The sequence below is a fragment of the Onychostruthus taczanowskii genome, unplaced genomic scaffold (genome assembly GCF_017590055.1).
Source record: "Onychostruthus taczanowskii isolate IOZ18803 unplaced genomic scaffold, ASM1759005v1 scaffold92, whole genome shotgun sequence".
Taxonomy (NCBI): domain Eukaryota; kingdom Metazoa; phylum Chordata; class Aves; order Passeriformes; family Passeridae; genus Onychostruthus; species Onychostruthus taczanowskii.
Window position 1 is genome coordinate 398134 of NW_024507213.1, and position 21862 is coordinate 419995.

At 42.8% G+C, this 21862-nt stretch overlaps 1 protein-coding gene across 1 annotated transcript in view; it reads left to right on the forward strand.

Moving 5' to 3' along the window:
* RASGRF2 (Ras protein specific guanine nucleotide releasing factor 2) overlaps positions 1-21862 on the forward strand; it is a 124509-nt gene that overhangs the window by 75211 nt on the left and 27436 nt on the right. The window contains exons 16-18 of the mRNA XM_041426632.1: positions 2942-3067; positions 4335-4424; positions 21085-21191. Of these exons, the coding sequence (XP_041282566.1) occupies positions 2942-3067; positions 4335-4424; positions 21085-21191 (323 nt within the window). The remainder of the gene's footprint in view (positions 1-2941; positions 3068-4334; positions 4425-21084; positions 21192-21862) is intronic.

Genomic DNA, 21862 nt, shown 5'->3' on the forward strand with positions numbered 1-21862 from the left:
GCAAAGCTCCTGTTCCAGGCTGCGGTGTACAGCAGTGCTCACAGGTTCTCCCAGGACAAACATACGTATGATAACGATAATCATTCCCCCAAAGTCATCAAAGTATATTCCTTCCCTTTTCACATGAGTTTGTCTGTCTCAGGAGTCTGAACAGTGGTCTCAGCCCTGAAGTGGCACTTGACCACCCCATGAGTTTGGTGTTACTTTCCCAAATCTGGAGCCGAGTTAGCCCAACCAATGTAATTTGTTATTTTGGAGATGAAAGGGTATTGTCCTGCTCTTCTTCTTGGTTGATGTTTAATGTGATCCCCATTATGCAGTTCCACAGGTCAGTGATTTTACAAAATAATCATTGTCTTTTCCCTACCAGCTGAGCAAACAGGTATTCATCTGGAAACAATAGGTCAGCACAGCCTGACAAGGAGGAGGTCCTGCCGGTCACACCTGAGTTCCTTCTATGACAGGGTGGCACACCTGTGTGACCCAGGAGAGGCAGTAATGGGATCTTTCTGGGCTTCATCAAAGCTTTGGGCACAGTCTCTCCCAGGGTCCATGGGGACAAACTGTCCAGCCCACAGGTGGATAAAACCATCATGGGCTCAAGGCAGGCACAGAGCGTGGCGGTGGCTGGGGTGGCACCAGGCTGGCACTGTCAGAGCTGGGGTTCCAGGGTTCTGTCCTTGGCCCTGTGCTCTTCAACATCTTCATTAGCCACCTGGACACAGGACTCTACGGAGTACTAAGTAAGTTTGCTGATGGCACTAAATTGGGAAGAGCTGTTAACTCCCTCGAGGGCAGAGAGGCCCTGCAGAGAGAGCTCAGCAAATGTAGGGTGGGAATTCACCAAGCGTGCCGGGTTTAACGAGGGATTCTGCACCTGGGATGGGCACCCCTGGCTGTGTGGATGCACTGGGGAACAAGGGGCTGGAGAGCAGCTGTGGGGTGGGACCTGCAGGTCCTGGTCCGTGTCTAGTTCAGTCTGAGTCAGTGGTGGCTGGAGCCAGAAGGGGCATCCCTGTCCTGGGGTGTACCAGGCCCAGCATCACTTGCTGGGGCAGCCTCACCTCGAGTCTTGGGGAGAGTTTGGGCACCCTCATGTCAGATCTAAAGCTGTTAGGGAGTGCCCGAAAGAGAGACATGGGGATGATAAAGGGTCTGGAGGGGCCACATGAGGAGCAGCTAAGGGTGCTTGGTGTGTTCAGCTGGAGCAGAGGAGATGAGGGCAGAGCTCACCAGGGGCTGCAGCTCCTCCCGAGGGCAGCTCCCATCCGTGCTCTGGGACAGGAGCAGGGCAGGCTGGGGCTGGCACAGGGGAATTGGGGCTGCAGATCAGGGAAGGTTCTGCTTGCCCCAGAGGCTGCTGGCACTGCCCAGGCTGCCCAGGGAATGCCAGAGCTCCAGGAGAGCTTGGGCAGCACTCCAGGGATGCCAGGTGGGGCTGTTGGGGTCTGTGCAGGGCAGGGGTGGCACTGCCTGATCCTGGGGGTCCCTCCCAGCTCAGGGGATTCTGTGAATCTGTGATGTTTGCTCATGCTTCATGCTTTCAAAAACATTGGTTAGCTGTTGCGCATAATCATGGATATTGTGTATCTAGTATGCTGGATGTTTTTACATTAATTGCACAGCAGACTATTTTTATATATATGTATATATATAGAGAGAGAGAAAGTTTTTTCTATGCAAAGTTGAGCAAATTCTTCTTGTGCACTACTTTAGCCACATTCAGACCAATGTGATGATAGCACAGCATATCCCAAAATACAGGCCATGCATTGAAATTAATCACAGATGGGTAACTGCTGTCTTAGCTGTAACATTTTTTCTACGTTGCAAAGTGAACTGGTAAAGAGCAGGTTGTTCTGCCCGAGTGTAGGCAGTGGGCACTGTTGGGAAGTTATTCACATTTCTCATTGTGGTCTGTCAAAGCTGGGCAGCTTTGGAACATTTGGAAATGGCCAGAGGCCCATATAAATGCTAAATTGCTGTCAGTGCAGTCTCCCACTCCTTTGGGCATCTCCTGCTGAACAGCTTGCACTCAGTCTGGAGGAATTTTGAGTAGAGCGCTCTGTCCTGCAGTAGCTCTGTCCAGCTGCATGCAGAATGCTGATGAAAATGAGGAAGTTTAAAAAGAAATCTCATAAGGGGGATGAAAATGGGTATAGTAATGTTGCTGTGATACTGCCAGAATTTAAAAAAAAAAAAAACAGCTCTGGCTTACTTTAAGTCTAACACAATTGCACAAATTCTGTTTCTGAGGACATATTATTATGGTGATTGCTGTTCTCTGTAACTGCTGCCCATTTACAGGCTGAGATTTTCACCTTCTTTCCCTACCTTCAAAGTTGTTTCCTTTCAGAGTTCCTGTTTTCCAAAGTTTTTGTTTATATTTAGCCTTATATACGCAGTGCTTGTGCTGCAGGCAGAGCTGTCATTCACATCAAATGCAGGATGTATTTTATCAGCTTGTTTTTCCTCATTTTGGAAGTAGTGTTTATCCCATTCCTCTTTTTATTCTTCTGATAAAAGAACTCCACCATGGACTGGTCTGCTCTCCAGTGCTGTTTAGCAATTTTATTGGACAGATTTTGATTACATTTTGTTATTCAACAAGGATTATTTTCTCTAGGTCATAGAACATCTATGAGTTCAAGTACCTTTATTATGTGTGCATGTCACTGCATATTCTCCTGATTGAAAGTGCAGTTTTATCCAACACACTTTAAAACTGACAACTTGCTGGTTTTCACCAAGTTATTTATTTATGAGCTGTTGTGTCAGTGGTACAAGACTTTCCCACTCCTTTAACTCCATCCAGAGGATAATTATTGTTGAGTTAATGGCAAAATCTCATGGCAAGTTACAGGCACGGGACTGTTTGAAACCACTGTGAACCAAACTGTGCATGATCATCAGTACTGACACTTATTCTCTTTTAAAGCAGCAGTTCTGGAAACTGTGTCAGTGGACAGGACCATTCCTGAGAGCACCTCAGTGGTGGACACTGCAGAGCTGTCCCCGTGCAGGTCCCCTTCGACGCCGCGTCACCTCCGCTACCGGCAGCCGGGAGGTGAGAGCTGTCCTGGCTCTGCCAGTCCCTTCAAACACAGCTTGGTCACTGTGCCTGTGATCTGTGCAGGGCAGCAGAAAAGCAGTAATCATGTTCAAGTAATCTGGTTTGCTTGTGTTTTTCTTGTTTCTCAGGTGTTAAAAATAAAAGAGCCATTAAAATGTGAAGTGTGCCTGTTAGATTTGAGCGGCAATAATGAGGCATGGAAGCATGTTGAGACTTCAGTATGATTCAGTGTTCTGAAATAGCTCAAGCAGGATGTGCCCAAGTTCAAGACTAATATTGAATCAGTCCTGTTCTCACAGAACTCTCAAGACTCTGACATATTTTTTTCAGCTGATGAGGGGACATATTTTGGGCACCATCTGTAATCATGAAACGCACAACACCCATTGTTGTCAATGGGGAGGGACTGCGTCTGTTTCTTTGTGCAACGCTGAACATTTACAGATGGTCTCACATTATTCATTCCAAAATTTGAAAAAGCTGCTCAATTGAAGAGGAAAGAGAGAGCTGGAGCTCCTCAAATAACTCTCACGTGGCTCTTTGAAATCATTAGCAGGTCTGTGAGCTGTGTCCGTGAAGAGTTAAAATGCTGCCAGCTCCTTCAGGCCAGGTGTCTGGGCAGGTGTTTCATACCTGGGACTGAAACAAAAGCAGAGCAGAGCCTTCTCACTTGTTGCCAGGACACTTTAGATTCAAACCAGTAGTAATGTTATGTGATTTGGTGCATTTGTGGCAAGAAGGCAAGATTTGGGAGCTGGATACTGTGGGCAGTGTCATATTATCTGAGTTCTAGTTAGAGACAATGTTCACAGCACTCCCCATAGAGAAAGTTTGATAAAATCTGCAAAACTCTGCTCATGCTGGGCAGTGACCAGGGAAAATGTATGAATCCAGTAATCACAAGATGGTGAATATGCTTAATTCTCTGACATAATTTTTTGTTTATGCTAATTTTCTATGCCATTGTTTTTTCTTTATATATTTTCTTTTTTCCTTCTCCAATTTGGTTAATATCTTGTTACTCACCCTGGCAGTGTCTTAGATTTTTTTTTTTCTATAGCAACATTAATTGCAACGATATGGAAATATAAACCATAAATATGATTACGATATGTCTACTATCTTTCACAGAAAATCATCTGACAGTTTTAATAAATACAGTGTCCACAAAGTTACAAACATTCCTGAAGATTCTAAGTCTTGTTGCTGGTTGCTAAAAAGTTTGTAGAAGGTAATTTTTTCCTGTCCTTCCCCTTTACAGTGCAGACTGCTGACAACAGCCACTGCTCAGTGTCTCCTGCTTCTGCTTTTGCCATTGCCACAGCTGCAGCTGGGCACGGGAGCCCGCCAGGTGAGGGGGTGTGCTGTGCAGGCAGGTGACACACAGGTGCTCAGGAGGTGAATATTCCTCAAGAACAGACCCCTGTGTTCTCATGAGTGATGTTCTCATCTCAGCCTGGACTAGTGGAAAGTGTCCCTGCCCATGGCAGGGCTGGAACTGGGTATTTTTAAGGCCTTTTCCAACCCTGTTGGTTGATTTCCTAATATTTCTAATCCAGCCTATTATTAGAGGATTAATATTTGATATGTATGTGATCTGCTGGGCATCCCAATAAGATCTTTCTTGGTTTTTTGGTTTGGTTTTTTTTTCCATTTAAAATTTTAAGATTTTATTTTTTAAAATGAGGTTTTCTATGTCCAAAGGTGGTATGCAGTTTTACTTATTGTAAGTGTATACTGTATTTTACTTGGTAAGTAATTACTGACTAAAGGTATTCAGTGCAACATAAAATACTTGATTTAAGTTTTGAATGTGCTGCTTATCTTGCTGTGTACCCTCTGACATATAAATATCTTCCACTAACAGGGTCCTCTCTTAGGTCATGTTGCAAATAAACAACAGTTTTTTTAAAGTCTACAAAATCAATTTCCCTTTGGCTTGACAAATCTTTTGATTTGTCAAATCTTCATTTTGATTATGTGTGACGAAGCACAATCCAGCTGTAAACTCACGCTTGCCTCTTTCCCACTGGAATGTCAGGAAATTGCTTTGAAGACCCCAGTCTCAAAATGAGCTGTGAAAATCTGTGTAAGACAGTAAATGGTCCCTGTGGATCTCAGTGGATTTTGTATCCACCGTGTGTAGAGCTCTGGTCATTAACTGGTGGGTGAGAAGACATCAGGAGAAAATAATTTCTGCATGAGCCTAGATCACTGCTTCTCTTAGTCTTGTGTACTTGCCATGATCTTTAGATTACAAGACAGTGATGATCAGTGTTAGAAACTTTATCAGAGAATCTTTTAGGCTGGAAAATCCCTCCCAGATCATCAGGTTCAGTTTGTGCCTGAATCCAACCTTGTCCCCAGCCCAGGGCTCTGGGTGCCACCTCCAGGTGACACCTCCAGGGATGGGGCCCTGCCTGAGCTGAGGGGCCAGAGCTGGAGGCAGCTGGGGATGGAGCCCCAGCAGTGCCAGCACAGGGACAGCCACTGCCCTGGGGCTGGCACAGCCCAGGGGCCACTGGCCTCTTGGCCACCTGGGCACCCCAGGGCCTGTCCCAGCTTTCCAGCCCCCCTGCCCAGCCTGGAGTGCCGGGTGTTGGTGTGACCCAAGGGCAGGGCCTGGCACTTGCCCTTGTCCCTCACAGCCAAGGCCGTGGCCGATGGTCCAGCGTGTCTGGAGCCCTCTGCAGAGCCCTCCTGCCCTCCAGCAGATCCACACTGCCACCCATGCCGGTGTCACCCAGGAACTACCAGCAGAGCACTCAGTCCCCTGGCCCAGGATTTGAACAGGATGGCCCAGCACTGCTCCCTGGGGACACAGCTGGCTCAGCATTGTCCTTTCTGTCCCCACTGTCCCAGCACTGTCCCAGCACTGTCCCCACTGTCGGCACTGTCCTCACTGTCCTAGCACTGTCCCAGCACTGTCCTTTTTGTCCCCACTGTCCCAGCACTGTCCCAGCACTGTCCCCACTGTCCCAGCACTGTCCCCGCTGTCCCAGCACTGTCCCCAGTGGGTCAGCGCTGTCCTCACTGTCCCAGCACTGTCCCCAGTGGGTCAGCACTGTCCTTTCTGTCCCCACTCTCCCAGCACTTTCCCAGCACTGTCCCCACTGTCCCAGCACTGTCCCCACTATTCCAGCACTGTCCCCAGTGGGTCAGCACTGTCCTTTCTGTCGCCACTCTCCTGCACTGTCCCAGCACTGTCCCCACTATTCCAGCACTGTCCCCACTGTCCAGCACTGTCCCCTCTGTCCCCACTGTCCCAGCACTGTCCCCACTATTCCAGCACTGTCCCCAGTGGGTCAGCACTGTCCTCACTGTCCCCACTGTCCCTGGGCCTGGCCACCAGCCAGTCCTTACCCAGGGGAGATGCCTCTCTGCAGGCCCTGGGCTGCAGCTTTTCCAGGAGATGCACTGGGAGTCCAGGTGACACATCCACACGTTCCCCTCACCTGACAGATGGGTCACCTGGTGGCAGGAGGAGGGCAGGTTGGGGCTGCCTGTCCTACACCCCTTCTGAGTGTGGGGATTTGTGAAGGAGTTTTGAATGAGTTAGAGACAGGACCTCTGAGTTTTTTAGGTGATGTGGTTAATTTTTCTTATATTTTACATAGGAAGGGTGCATTCTGCTCTCATCTTTACCACATGGCTCAGAAGGTCACAAGACTTCTAGTTATGGGACTTTTTAAGGATTTGTTAACCAATAGTCCTTTTTAAGGATTTATTGGCCAATAAACAAAAATATGTATGTTTTTGACCCAATCCCTAAATATTTAATCTTATGGACCCATGCTACAGTGTAAGTTTCTTAACCAATCATGTTATGATACACAAACCTACAGTGCTGCATTGTAATCTTGTTTACCTCTGCAGCTACTTTTATTTTTTTCTGTATCTTAAACTGTAAAACTCTAAACTTTCCTTTACTTAGCTTAATGTGTCTCTGCTTTGAACTATAAATCCACATTATCGCTTCTAGCACCTGAATTTGAGAGCCTTTTTCAGGGTCTCACACAAATCCTGTGTTTAATTCTAAGCTTTGGCTTCTAGGCCCAAAGTTCTGAGAGTTCCCTGCATTTTGTGATTTCAACAGCTGGACCTGGCTCTGTGCTTGTCCTGTATGTGCTGTGTGATCACACTGTCTGATGAACCTGTCACAAACTTCAGTTTAGCAATTTTTATTTGAATGGTGAATATTCTCTGCCTTTGGAATCAGACTCTGAGTAAAATTACTGACAGTATTTGCTTTATGAATTAATCCAGTACATTCAGAGATTGTTTAAGAAGCAAAGTAAGGATGGAAAATACTGGGTTTTCCCACCAGGAACAAATTCAGTTGAAAATACTGCTTTTGTATTGTTAAAATCAGTGTTTTTCAATATTAATAATACTGAAGTATGAGAGAAAATGCAATCTTCAATTATGCAGTCATTAGAAGGAACATCAAAGCTTGGGAATGTTGAAAGGGAAAAACAACATTTCTAACATTTGTAAGTTCTTTTCATGTTGCTGTTTAAGTGAGCTCTTCATTAAAGGTCATTCTCCCAAGTGATGTAAAAAACAGAAGGCTGTGCAGCAAATTTGACAAGCAAATGTGTGGTTTTGAGTCTCAGAAGATTAAGTTAGAGTTATCCAGTGTCCACCTGAAATGAGTAGAAAAACTGAAGGTTACAAACCAGATCTTATACCATGGAATCACCTGTTTTGTAACTTGGTGTAATTATTCATAGTAGAGACAGTACTAAACTTGGAGAGTCATGAAGTCCAAATTTGGCTGAACCAAAATTTGTTTATTTCCCCTGTGTGTTTTACCATGATTGTGAGATTTTTTTATTTTTTTTAAGAGTGCCTTTCTTTTTCCCAGTGGTTCCTGGTGTTGTTTGTTTCGTAGGCTGGACATGACCAGTCAGTGACTCAGTTCTGGGACTGAATGACATTGGTGGGGTTTTTTTGATTTCTGCTCAGTCATTCCTTGGCTTCCCTGCTGCAGACACTGCGACGTGTGTCATTTGCAATACTCCTACGTGGAACATGAGTGGAGGGGCAGATGAAATCCAGTGTTGATTAATAGCAAGTGATGCACACGAGGCAAAACAGACTGAGCTCTGCACCTGAAAGGACTGGCTCAGGACTGAGGATGAGAACAGGCCATTTCCTCAAATGATCTGGGTGCTCAGCAGGAGCCAGAGAGGTGAAGAAAACATCGGGAATTGTATGGAAAGGAAAGACTATTATGGTACCACAGTATAAATGCAGAATTTGTACAAATATTGAAGGGTATGTACAGTCCTGACTGGGGTGAGAGAGTGAGAGCTGGAAAAGTTTGGGAGTTTGAAGTCAGGGATGGGGTGAGGCACGCAATTACTTCTGTGCATGTGAAGTTTAAAGAAGAGAGGGCTGGAGAGTTGATGAGAACATGCTGTAAAAGGCTGGATGGGTAAAAGAGGAGGGTGGCAGCAGTGGTGAAAACGGTGGTGTGGGTAAAGGGTTGGACTCAGTGCTGTAAGAGGTCCTTTCCAACTCTATCAATTCTACAAATCCAGGATTTTCTGGAATGCAAGATGTAGGACATCAGATGGTTTTCATGGGGCCGGGCTTCAGAATTTCAGAATGAGCAGGAGTTCGTGGCTCTTTGTGCCATCAGTAGAAGCTCAGTGAGGGAACAGACTCACCTGGGATCCAGAGTAGAAAGTCACCTGCAAGCAGGGGTGTTTGAGGTTACCAGACTGACAAAGTCGAACAAGACCCACAGCTGAAATCAGTTGGGCATTGTGGGGGAATATTAGGAGGTAAAAGACACCTGTGTGTTTTCTGTCCTCACTGCTCCCTGAAGTCTTCTGGCCATTTTGTGTTTTGGTGTAGTTTTTAAAATTTTATGTGTTAGTTCATTTAGTTATTTATTTTATTTTGAGGATCCTTGGGGTTTACTTCTGATTGTTTTAGTTTGTTTTCCCAGTGTATGAGGCCTTAGCTCTTCTCCACTCCCCATCTCCCAGTTCTGGCTGGGTATACACTGATTCAAGCTGGGTAGCAGACTCACAGCAAGGGCCTTTGCTCACATACTCAGAACCAGCCATGAAGGACATGCACTTATCCTCTGTGGAGAGTTCTGTCCACAGCATTTCAGCATTGCTGTCCCCATGCAATGATAACTTTATAATGTGAGGAGTATGCAAAGCCCTGGACAGCTGTAATGTGATGTACATTGCCTTTACCTCTCCTTAGATAAGCACCTAGGGGAGCACTGTCTGTGGTGGTCCTGAATTGTGAATGAAACCTTTCTGTAAATCAGGGTGGTTCAGGTTCTCATGCCTTTCAGCAGGTGCTTTTTAACTTACTGATTTTATTGCTATTATTTCCACTTATTTTACAGTTAACTGCTTTGATTATGCCAACCAAGCTGTGCTACTTTCCCTATTGTTTAATTTATCTGCTTGGTTAAATATTAATCTCTACTTATCTTAAAAATATTTTTTCTGTTCTCTTTGAGAAAACTTGCATTTTAGTTGTTTATTTTAACAGCATGATAAGGATAAAAAAGAAACATGAAGTGAAAGTACAGAGAGTTAAATAAGGCACCCCATGTGCACAGCTTGGGGCCTGTATGGATGATAATATTCACAGTAGGGATAAATAGAGTAGGTTCTGTCTTTTACATGTCATTTCTTGTCTGAGGGATGTGAGGGATGGCTCATGGCTTGCTGGAGCTGAAGTGCTCTGTCACCATTAATTGGCTGTTGCATACCTTATTCTTTCCCCAATTTATAAAAATAGCACAGCAATACTAACAGAGGAATGGACTTCAGCAGTTTCTTCTCACTCTGTTTATACACCTCTATAAAACTCGTTCTTGATTTCTGCTTCAGTTAGTGACAAAATCCACACAGAAGTTCCTTAGATCTGCACCCACATGTGCCTTATAATATGGAAGAGTCCCTACAGAAATTTGGATGTGAGTGGTCTCATCCTCCCAGGTATCCTTGCTAATCCCTTGTTTTAGCTTTGCCTTGAATCGTCCTGGAGCAGAGCTGCAGCTGCAGGGAGCCCCATCTCCTTAGGAGAGAATTCCTCCCCTCTCCCAGTCTGTCACACAGCCAGTGTCAAAACAAGCAGAGAGACTGGAAACGTGGGAGAGGAACCTCCTGCCAAAATACTCACCAATCATCTGTAGTCTTGCTGCAGAAATCCTGCAGATGTTACAGCAGTTAAGCAACAGCAGTGTAATCTACACAGCACCCACACAAACCCTGGCACTAGATAAAATCAATTTACATGGAGAATTATTTCTTCCACCTGTGGCTTCTAGAACTTGTGAATTTCCCTGGTTTATTTTTGTACAATTCTTTGAGACACGTTGTTGCTTTTTTTTTTTTTTTTTTTTCCTTAAGTTTTTATTTACATCTGTTCTGTGTAGAATCAGTGCATAGTGCCAGCATTAGTAAGATATCATGCACTGATTTTTAAAGAAAAAAACACCTTTTGGTGTATATTTACCAAAATTGCTCTTCCTGCAGGCCCTCATACTTGTTAACACTCACAAGGTATGAAGGTGCTGTCAGTGAGGAAATTTGATTTTGAAATATCTGAACAGTTCTATGGATGAAGACAGTTTAGCAAAATAATTCCATTTTCGTTAACGGTTAATAAAGTAGGAAGTACTTGTATTAACATAGGAAACATAGAGATTTCTTCTCTCATGAGAATGTAGTGCAACTTGGTGAAAAGCCATTGATTCCAAAATCAGTCATTTTGTTTTGAGATGGTTCTACTGAACATGAGCTTCAAGGAGATAGTTCTGACAAAAGCTTAAATGCAAGATCTAAACCAATCTAGGGTGTTTCTTCTTTAACATTTGTGTACCAGATAGGTTCAAAGAACTTGGAGAATTTTATGTCTTCCTCAGCTGAGGCTGCAGGGTGAAGATCTCCCCACATGGACAGTTAATGTTAGACAAGAAGCAGATACTTCCACCCAAACAAATGAGCTGTTCCCTAGTGAACACAGCAGCTTTGTTTCAACAGCTCTGTTGCACGATTTCAGCTGGTACATTGTATTTCCAGCGTGCCTCAAGGCTGCCTTCCTCCTCCTCCTCCTCCTCCAGCCCGCCAACCACGCTGCAGAGAAGGTCCCATTTCTCACCAGAACAAGGTGACGTTGTGGGACAGGCTGGGAGTGGGATGGGAGCTGTGCTTGGCAGGAGGGCCTGGCTTCCTCAGTACAAGCATTTGTTTTTTAAAGCACATGTGAGAGGCAGAGGGTGAAAAAGATGCGGGGGAAAAAAAGAGTCTTTGGGGGAGTATCTCTGAAAAATAATGATCTTCACACAGGAAAATCTGCCCTGGGCTAGTGAGAGGGACAGATAGGTTTAATCTCTCTAATTTTAGTGATTTAAAGGAGCAATTAAAATGACAGCTTGAAGCTGCTACACAAAAATGAATTGCATATATATGACCCCTTTCAATTAACTGACTGCACACATCTCTGGTGCTAAATTACCTTTGGCTTGAGTTAGTTACCTCCTTCCCTTTTCACAAAGAAGAAACCTTAATCCAAATTGCCCTCAGTTTTAGTCTAGAAAAACTGATCTGGCTGTTGACTAGAGCATTTCTTGGCATCCTCTGCTTTTGCATAGCTCTCACAGTCTGCCTGCAGAAACAACCAGACCTTCCCAGCTGCAGCAGATTCTGACTGAAGCCAGTGCAAAACCTGCTCTGTTCATGTGCTGCAGGTGCTAACTGGAAATGGTATCATCCTTCGGAGCAGTGCAGTACACCTGGGCACTCCAAAGTGCCTCCTGGTGCTGCTGCCATGTGCTCCCACTGCCTGTTCTGCCCTTTGGACAAGGCCTTTATTACAGCCTGTGGCTTCTGGACTGAGGACCTGCCTTCCTGTCACTGCCCATGGAGGGATAGAGTTCCTTTCTGAATCTAAAACTTTGTAAAAAAGGGCAGTTATAGACTACATTCCACTGATTTTTAGTGCATTAGCTACGTGCATAACCTGTACATCAGTGAAAGAAGAGATGTACAGAGGGAAGTGTGTAATCCTTTTGCGTTGTAAATGTCTGATTTATTTTGAGCTGGCTATTACTGTGTTCTTGATCACTGCCTGGGGTGAAACACTGTAGGCCCTTTCAATAGTTTCTGGGATGTAGAGCTGCCAAACCTCAACTTTGGAGCAGCTGAGTGTGGTTGAAGATAAGCAGCGTGGAAATACTTTGGTGAAAGTGTCAAATTCAGTAGCCACTGGAATGAGCATGGAAAGTTCTCCTCTCAGAGGTGCTGTAGGGGCTTGTCAGCTGTAACATAACCCAACTGTAACAGCAATAGCAAATAGAAATGGACCTTTGTAAATTACAGCTGTGGTTTCCAGAATGACAAATCTCTAGAAAGCCATAGAAGCACTGAGGTTGAGCCAGATGAGTCCTGTGGGCTCTCAGGCTGACACACTTTAGCCCTGCTTGATTACTCTCACAATATTAAGGGGATGAAAATTAGCTGGAAGTAGTAATTCACGTTTCATAAAGATCCAGAGTGGGTCTTGTGTGGGTCTTTCCATTCTGATAAATCAGGCACAGCTCGATTAAGGCTGTTTATTTTAAAAGATCAAAATTATCATGAGAAAGTTTCACGAAAGTTTTCAGGGAGAGCTGCTTGGCTTATTTTGGGTTGTGACCAGCGGAGCTGTTCTGCAGTCATTTGAACAACTTGCCAGCTCCCAGTGCGACAATATTTTTGTTTTGTTTGTTCTGGCAGAGGCACTAATTGGAGTAATGGAACGACAGAGCTGGTGCCAAGTGATGGCAGGGAGCTCAGGCCTCGTGTGTGCTGCTCCTGCTGCTGCCAGGTGCACTCAGCCTTCGGCTCGGTGATGTGACTTGGAGGGGCAGCACAACAACAGTTTTCCATCCCAGGGGGAGCCTGCTGGCCCCCGGGATGGAAAACTGTGTACAAACACACATGATGCTTTCAGCAGATGCAGAATTTCCTTGGCTGCCGCTGTCTCGCACACACAGGCGCACGTATAGTTCTGCTTTCAAGGGTGTCAGCTGTCCTGTTCGGGGAGAATTTTCCTGATTCTGATCACAGGAATAATAAAAGTGGCATTACACCATCGTGTTTCCTGAGGTGGAGATTCTGGTGCATGCAGTGTGGGATTTGGCAAAAACTAGAATTAAGTGAGTCTTGTAAGGGAAATATTTGCTTTCTTTTTTCCATTGTGAGAGGACAGGCTGAGAGAGATTTCCTTGCTGTGTTACGTGAAAGGCAAGCAAACAATATCTGATGTGATTTCGAGCTGGATTCTGAATTGTGTGGCTGGCTGGGTAATCCAGTCCTGTGCTGTGCTAAATGCCTCAAATTGCATCAGTGGCAACATGCTGACCTTTGAAAAGGTATATGTTTCTTCCTGAATTTGTCTGAAAGTATCCATGTCTGAAGCAAAACTGGAAAATGTGTGTCATTTTGCAGTTGATTCTCAGTGTGGTGCCACAAACATTGCTGGTTATAATAGCAATTCTGCACTCCAGTAATTTTCTGGGCTATAACATCTCAGTCCTCTACTGGGAAAGCTTTGTGGAACTTCCTCTTTCTGACTCCAGACATGAAAGAAAACAATTTTGATGGCAATTTCCCAAGAAAGATTAAGATGAGACTTTAAATAGTTGGTAGAAGACTGTAATTTGATCTGTTCTTCATCAGGTCATGGTGAAACTCCAGGACTGAGTCTAGGGGCACCTCATCTGCTGTCAGAGAGACAGGAGGCCATCAAATAGTGTCCTGATTATCAATCCTGCTTGTGTTCTGACTCTCCCAGTGCCACCCTTCTGTCAGGGATTTAACATGTTTAATTCCCAGAAAATAAAGATGTAGGATCTGTTAACCTTTACATAGGACAACCAAGTCCTTTTCGTTGTCATTTTTGTGTCACTAATGGCTCTAGGCAGGAACTGGGGAAGTGAGCACTTGTTCCCTCTTGGGGACACATTTTAATGAGTTTCCCAGACCTATTTCTGCAGATTGACAGAGGTTTGAGAGGCACTGAGGCCTGCACATTGAACTTCCTTGAAGTTCCCATCTCATTTAAAAAACCCCGTGTGGGAAATGTTCGCTGAGTTGCTCCACAGCTGACACTGTTCTCCACTGAAAATGGTTGTGTGACAAAAAAATGTCAGTTTAGCCCCAAGCAATGTCCCTTTCTGAGGCTGCAGGGTTGTCATGAGCTGCCCAGGGGTTGTCACCAAAGCAGAGTGACCAGGGCTGTGCCTGATGTCTCTGAGGGGCTGGGGTCACCAGGGGCTGCCCATGCCCTGGCAGGGGGCAAATGGGGTCCCTGTTCTGGGCTGCTCATTCATAAACTTTCACAAAAATTTTTGCTTTGCAATTTTAAATAATTGGCTAAACAGTTGAATCTTACTTGCTTAGATAATGGCTTGAAAATGAAAGTTGTGCTTCAAGTGATCCTTGCTCTGGTGATTAAGAAATAGGAGAAAATGGTGATTTTTTTTTTTTTCCCCCACCTCCAGTTTAGCAGAAATTTAGGATATCCTGCTTTTACTTATGTATTTCTTTATTTGGAATTAATATCTTACTCTTTTGGAGAGCTGGCTGCTCAGGACATAAGTATCTTCACTGGACATTTCCTGAGTTACAGGGCTGTGACACATTTGTTTCCTGACCTATTGGAGTAAGTCCTGAGCAGCTGCACTGGTGTGGGGAGAGAAGTTTGGGGACGATTTTCATGCCTCTTTTCTTTCATTTCATTCCCCCTGCGCCCAAGTGTTGCATGCATAATTAATATTAGTTAAACCTTCCATTATGACCCAGTCCTAAGTGGTCTGAAAGCTGCTTGTGAGATGGACATGTTGTTCTGAGATTTCTTTGGTGACTGGTGTGCATCCTGCCAGCTTTTGTTTTTCATGACAGTCAACTCTCTGTTCACAGATGGTCTGAAAAATGATACATTTGGCTCCTTGCAATTATCGCCTCCTTTCCATTTAACCTTTATTCCTATTGACATTATAAAAATATGAATAATCTCACAAACTACTTCCTTCAACTTTAGTGATTTAAAGGTAAAAATTCCAAAAGCTATTTCATGTGATTTTCTCTTTTTTTATCTGTACATTGTCACTGCCTGTATTTTAACTTCCTCTTTGTGGTACTAAGCACTTTAAGCATCTGAAAGCTTCCTTTGAATAGTTCTTGAAAAGACTGTGAACATTGTGCAATAAATATCTGCTGTACTCCTCTTCATATTTGATGATAGAGCAAGTTAAAAGTGTAGATGAAGTGTCATTAAGGAAATCAAGAGTTAGGAATCATTTGAGATGCAGAAACACATCATTTTGCTTATCTCCTCCCAGAAAGATGAGAGATGTAGGAGAAGCACAGACAAATGTATAAACCAAAAGAAATATCAGCTGCAGTGTTGCCATTCTTGTCACTGTTCATAGCAGATAAATCAAACGTTATTGCAGTGAAAAAAAAGTCTAAGAGCCAATATAATTGCTAAGGGTTGCTCAGAAAGGCTCTTCTTCCTCAGTTGTTCCCTATAGTTTTTTTATGTAAGTCGTAGGGGAAAAAAAAAAAAAAAAAGTGCTGTCACATTGCACATTTTCCATGGTGCTCAGAAACCTGAGAGCACAATTGGCAGCAACAGCCTTAGAAATTCAGGATCTGCTCCTTCCTACAGATACATTTATCAACAGAGGCACAAGATTTGGGTGGTGTTGTCTAAGGCTTCACCAGGAAAATCTGGCTTGCGAGTTTACCCATGGATGCACACACAAATACTTCTTGTGTGCAAAAAAACGTGATTTTGAAGATGTGTACAAGTGGTTTTGGTTATGACATTAACCCCTTGTTGTCTCTCTTTGCTGGTGCTGAAAGAAGAAAAGGACAGGATGTTCTCGTATTGCTGATGAGTTTTAGCTTAACCAAATACTGTGCATTTTTGTATTTTACTTTAAGATGAGTTACTGGTTTTTAATAATAAATTGTGTGATTAATGACAGCAAACATGTTTTCATTGTTTAGCAATTTTTAAATATATTTTTTTCAAGAGTGAGTTGATGTGCTCTCCTGAGAAAATATTTCTATTTAAAAACCCCAGAAATCTCAAGAGTCTATGCTAATTATAGTTATGGCAGCAACCCTTTTTTTAAGGACTTTTGAAGGACAAATCTTCAAATTTGAATATTTCTGTGAGCTTAAAAGAATACTTTCATTCTTTGTGGTAGTCATGCTTTAAGCATATAATCTCATAGATTATAATAATTCTCAGAGCAACCATAGTGGTGTTATTATGAGGAGATAAAATACATTCCTGATCTTGAAGGTATTCTTTAGCCACTTACCTTTCTCTCCCAACCATTAAACTGAAATTATTTTGCCAGACTGATGTATTTTTAGACTTTTGGATTTAATCCAAGTTTACTACATAATCTTGACATGACTGCTTTATCTCAATGCTGTGTTCTTTAAATTTCTCTGATTAGAAAAAGCCTTTCTAAATCAAGGGTCATTTAAAAATAGTTTACCAACTTTTCCCTTAAATATTTTGCAGAAATTAAACGCAGTCACTAGGTCTCTATCTGTGTTACACTATTGTACATCAGCTGGTCCATGTGAATCCCTGGGATTTACCTTACTAAAACCATAATCCCTTGACTTGATTTGATAGTTAGATTGTATGTGTGGCAGAGGCTTTAGGCAGAAGAATCAAATACATACTTGGAATTATTTCTGACGTGGGTGGTTGCAGCAGGGATTTTCAGTGGCATATTTCTTAGAACAAAATGATTTCATATGTTCCAAGGACCAGTGAAAGTGAAATCAAATGCCTGAAATGCACTGGACTTGGATTGCTCCTGGTTCCTGACAGTCAGTTCTGATGCTGAATTGGTTTGTAACCCTTTGTGGAACAAACTCAAAGCCTGGCATAGTGAATGATTAAATATTCCTCTCTTATGAACAGAAGACTGCTGCTAAATGTTACAGTTTGTGCTCTCAAGTCTCAGATCCCCCATATAAAACTCCACAAATGGTCTAGGTTGGGAGAAAAGTCTAAGATCATTTGCTAATAATTAAAAAAAAAAAAAAGGAAGGACTGTATTATTGAGCAAATATGCTGTATTTTACACGGTGAATGGGATCTCATCTCCTTCATCCTTCTTTTCACCACAATTCATATGGTTTTCTTTTCCAGCTCTGCCATTCTTCAGCTGGCTAATGTATGACAGCCCAATATCATAAATTAAAAAATGGAGGAGGGCAGGATCTCTGCCAGTTTAGATTTCTTACCAACAATAAAATGCTCACTTTCTGACATGTTTCTGTGCAAATGTGTGAAACCCATTTACTTGCTTGAGAGCGTATGACCAACAAGTATGGGAATCTACAAACACTCATCCAAACTTTCCTAGGTGTGTTGAAGTAAGAAAAATACAATCCCTTTGTGCATAGGAGTGCTTTTTCTTTTGTGCTGCATTTATTGGAGAGGCCTTTTCAGTTTTAATCTGTGGATGAAAAGTGCTGTGCCCCAAGCCTGGCGTTTTTGGTATTTGTTCTTCATGCAGGTCAGAAAGCAGCATTGATGTTGGCTAAGGTGTCAGGATTCAAGCCAGGCTGAGTGGTGAGGCTGGCCTACCAATCTGGGGTGCATCTGATGGATATCAGATTACATTATTTATTATTTTGATAATATCTGATACATAATATCTGATGGATATTATCTGATGGATATTGTTATTTGTCATGTACCCGGTGGGCCCTGAATGTTCTCCTTCCACATCCCTGGGACTCTCTGGGGTCTCCCCAAAGTCTGAGTGTGATTTTCTCCCATTGCTGGGTGCTAACACACCTTCAGGGTGGTTCATTGAAACTGGCACATCACATCAGCCTCTGAAATGAAGTTTTTTTTGCTGCGAAAGACACCAGAAGCTTCATGACTCTGAATAACTTGCAGCAGTTCTTGTGAACAAATTTCTCTTTATGTAGCTAAACCCTTAAAAGTGGATATTATATCATCAAAACTTTGGACAAGTTAATTACTATGATCAGGAATCATGTGCTGTTTTAATAATCTCAGGCTAATCTTAGAATGGTTTGGTTTGGAAGGAACCCTAATGACATCTTGTTCCAGCCCCCTGCCATGGGCAGGGACACATACTGGATACAGAAATGCTGTAACTGGAGTGAGGGGTTTTGACATCTTAACTGAAAAAGAAAAGAAAATGTGCATGTTTAGTTTCTTTAAAGTATATGGTGCAGAATTTACTGTGATACAGATATTCCTCCAGGGTGAGGTGGATTTTAAAGTTGCAATACTGTAATTTATCTCTCTATCCAGCACGTACCTTTTTTTAATCTTTGGTGATAGTGGAAGCTCTAAAAGTTTTAGCTTTTTTGATAAGGTGTTTAATGCGGAGATTTATGTCTATTCAGCACCTGTATTTTTAATCTTTGGTAATAGAGGAAGCTATAAAAATACCAGGTTTTTATTGAAGTGCACAAAAGAAAACATGTGAAGGTGAGACTGGATTTTTTGCATAACACAATCTAAAGACAAGTAAATGAACAGAGTGATTAAATAATACTGAAAGAAGTAATTCAGTGAAACTAGCAATGCTGTCAGGTTAACTTTGTGTTTGACAGCCTGTGGTAAAAATTCTGTATCACCATTATGTGCAGATACTATTTGTGGCACCAGTGCATATTAATAATTTCAACAGATAATGGTGAAAAACATTTCTTGAAAGTAGCACTCACTGAGGCAGCTGCCCACTTAGATGATTAATAATTAGAAATACTGCTGGCATTTCTAACGTGGAAATATTGCTTCCTTCAGGAGAGGAACAGATATTTACCATGGAGTGTTTCAGGTTGTTTCCCCGTCGGGTCTGGATGCGGGCAGGTCCACCCAGAATCCCAATTAAATTATTTGTTATTGTGCACATGAAGATTTGTGGAGGGAGCTGGGGGGCTCAGCCTGGAGGTTTGGGGGGACCTGGCTCTGCCCAGTCCCTGACAGGAGGGGCCAGCTGTGCTCAGCTCAGTTCCTCTCTCACACAAATGGAGATCTCCATTTACTGGTTCAGCACATCAACACGAAGTGCAGAGAATGTGGATCTGGGTGAACGTGGGGCTCATTTTCTACAGCAAGCTAATTACTGCTTAAAAACTGATGAAATTCTGAGGGCCATACAGGTTTGCTGAATTGGTCTCTGGAGGCTTTAATTTTTTCCTTCCCTCTTTCTATTTTTTTTTTTTGTAGCTCACTGAAAACTGTCTCTGTAGGCTTCTCTCTCTTTTCCTCCCAGTGTACTGAAGTTCTTTTCCTTAATGTTACCTTGGTAAAGACTTCGCTGCTTTAATATATAATTTTCATTGTGACTTTCATTGCTGCAATTAAGTGGCTAATTGAACAGTTTATAATGTCTGTTCCTAATTGCTTCTGCAATAGGTTAACTGTGAAAGGCATAGAAAATTAACATGCAAAACGTTGCCTGTATTACCTTTTGCTGAAAAAAGCCTCAGAGATTTTCTTTATTTTTTTCTTTATGGGCAAAAAAAAACTGCTTAAAATGCTTCACTATTAAACTTTCTTTGATACTGAATTTTAGATGCCATCTACACCATAATATGCTGTAGTTTAAAAATGCCCATGAAATGTAAGTGTAGTTAGAAAATACATTTGGGATTGAGGTCTAACCTGCAGTAAAAGATGTGAGACTGCAGTTAAACACTTCCTGTCTTGCTATTCTTGCCAAAAATACAGAGCAGCAATTTGGCCTTTCTGCATTGTCTGTTGTAAGAATAGAGCAAAACCAATACAAGCCTCCAGAAAACCCTCCAATGGGTTTATCACAGAAGAAATAGAAGTTTAATCTGCCTGTGCTATTTATAATAATACAACATGGGCTTTCGAGCTGCTTTTATGCCAAAAAAAATAGTAAAGTCCAGGTCATATGGGGGGGGGGTGTTCCCAGCTGTTCTGGAGTATGCACTGAATGGAATGGAGAGCAGCACAATGCCAGAGAAAATCTGACAAAAACTAAGAAAAATGCAAGCTTCTCAAGTCTATCTTCAGAGTTACCATTTGTAAAAAGACATTCAGGGGCTTAGCAATTTCATTATTATTAAAATAATAATGTAATCATCATTTTAGCATATGGATTTATTTTTTATAAAGCTACAGCAGAATGAGTAATACGAATGTAGGGAGAAAATGTCTTGTTTATTATTAAAACTATTTCTTTATAAGTAAATATTGCTGACCAAAAAAAAAAAAATTGTCCATAAAAGCTGAGTTGGGAAATGCTGCATCTGGAAAATCTTGGTTTTCAGGTGGCTGGATCTATAAATGTGTTTTCCTTATATCTTCCCATTTTGTTGTCATCCCAGTGGTGAAAAATCCCAAATAACTTACTTGAAGTGTTGATTAGTAGAGCCTGTACTATACTGCTCTTGAGAAGGAAGATTTCTCACTCTAACCTTTTTCTCCTCTGTGTTTAAACTGTTCTCCTCCTTTGTTCTTTACTAGTTCTGAAATTTTCCTGTTTTCTTTTCCAAATCATACTGACTTTTCAGATCTGTTTGATTACAGGCCTAGCTTTGGTCTAGTCCTTTTCCTTGCTGTAAATGTCTTCCATACTGAAAAAAAAAAAATCCTTCTTTGTTTTCAGGGGTTTTTCATTCACTTTGTTTCTTGATACACTTTATTTCTTCCGTGCCGAAGGGAGGCCTTGAGATGTAATTGCACAGGCAATTATTCTTCACCTTTGTGGAGCTGAGTGCTGACCCCAGGAGGTGTCTGTGCTGTGATGGGCAAGGCTTTGTTGCACTGATGCTGCAGAATTTCTTCGGTCTAGACATTCACATTTCACCTTTCCATTGCGCAGAAACATCCTGGAAGCCTTCAGTTTACCCAAGTCGCCTCCATTGTATTGTAATTCTCATTGGTTTTAAATCTCCCCCTGACTGCAGCGTGGCTCTGTTTGTGTGCAGGGTTCAACAACTCGGAGCGCACGTGCGACAAGGAGTTCATCATCCGCAGGGCCGCCACCAACCGCGTGCTCAACGTGCTGCGCCACTGGGTCTCCAAACACTCACAGGTAACCCCCCCAGACTCACAGGGATCAGTATCTCACTCTGCTCTGCCACGGGCAGCCCTGCCCAGCTGCTCTGCCTGTGTTAAACAACGTGTGTTTTCATGCAGAAGTTTACTCCGTTGTTTATTTGCGGTGAATTTCGCATGGGAAAGCACGCCCGTGGGTGTGGTTTGTGATGGCACAATGGTGTTGGCAGGGGAGGGAGGGCAAGAAACACGAGTGGTTTGTGCAGTATCCATAAAGAAAGTATCCTTCAGGCTGTCAGGTGCTGGGAGAATTTGACATGGGTGCAGAGGAGTATTGAAAATTGGGAAGGGAAGTTCAGGGAAGGGAGGTTCAGGGAAGGAAAGGGAAAAAGAAAGAGTGACAGAAAGAAAAGAAGAAAGGGAAAGGAAAAGAAAAAAGGAAAGGAAAGAGGTTTTTTGTACACTTTGTGCAGATGGTGCTTCATGGCTCTTACAGACTGCTTTGTCACTTCAGGCTGCTAATAAAGGATACTTGATCTCAAAAGCTAACTGCAGCAATGTCAAATTCTCTTATGTGAAATCAGTTTCCTTTTTCCCATATAAAGGGTTTAATTTTCGTAGAGGCTAAGTTTGCTAGAGAATTAACTCAGTAAGAGGTGTAAGTGGCAAAATTGGTTTGTTTGGAAAGCTGAACAGCCCAGAAGAGAT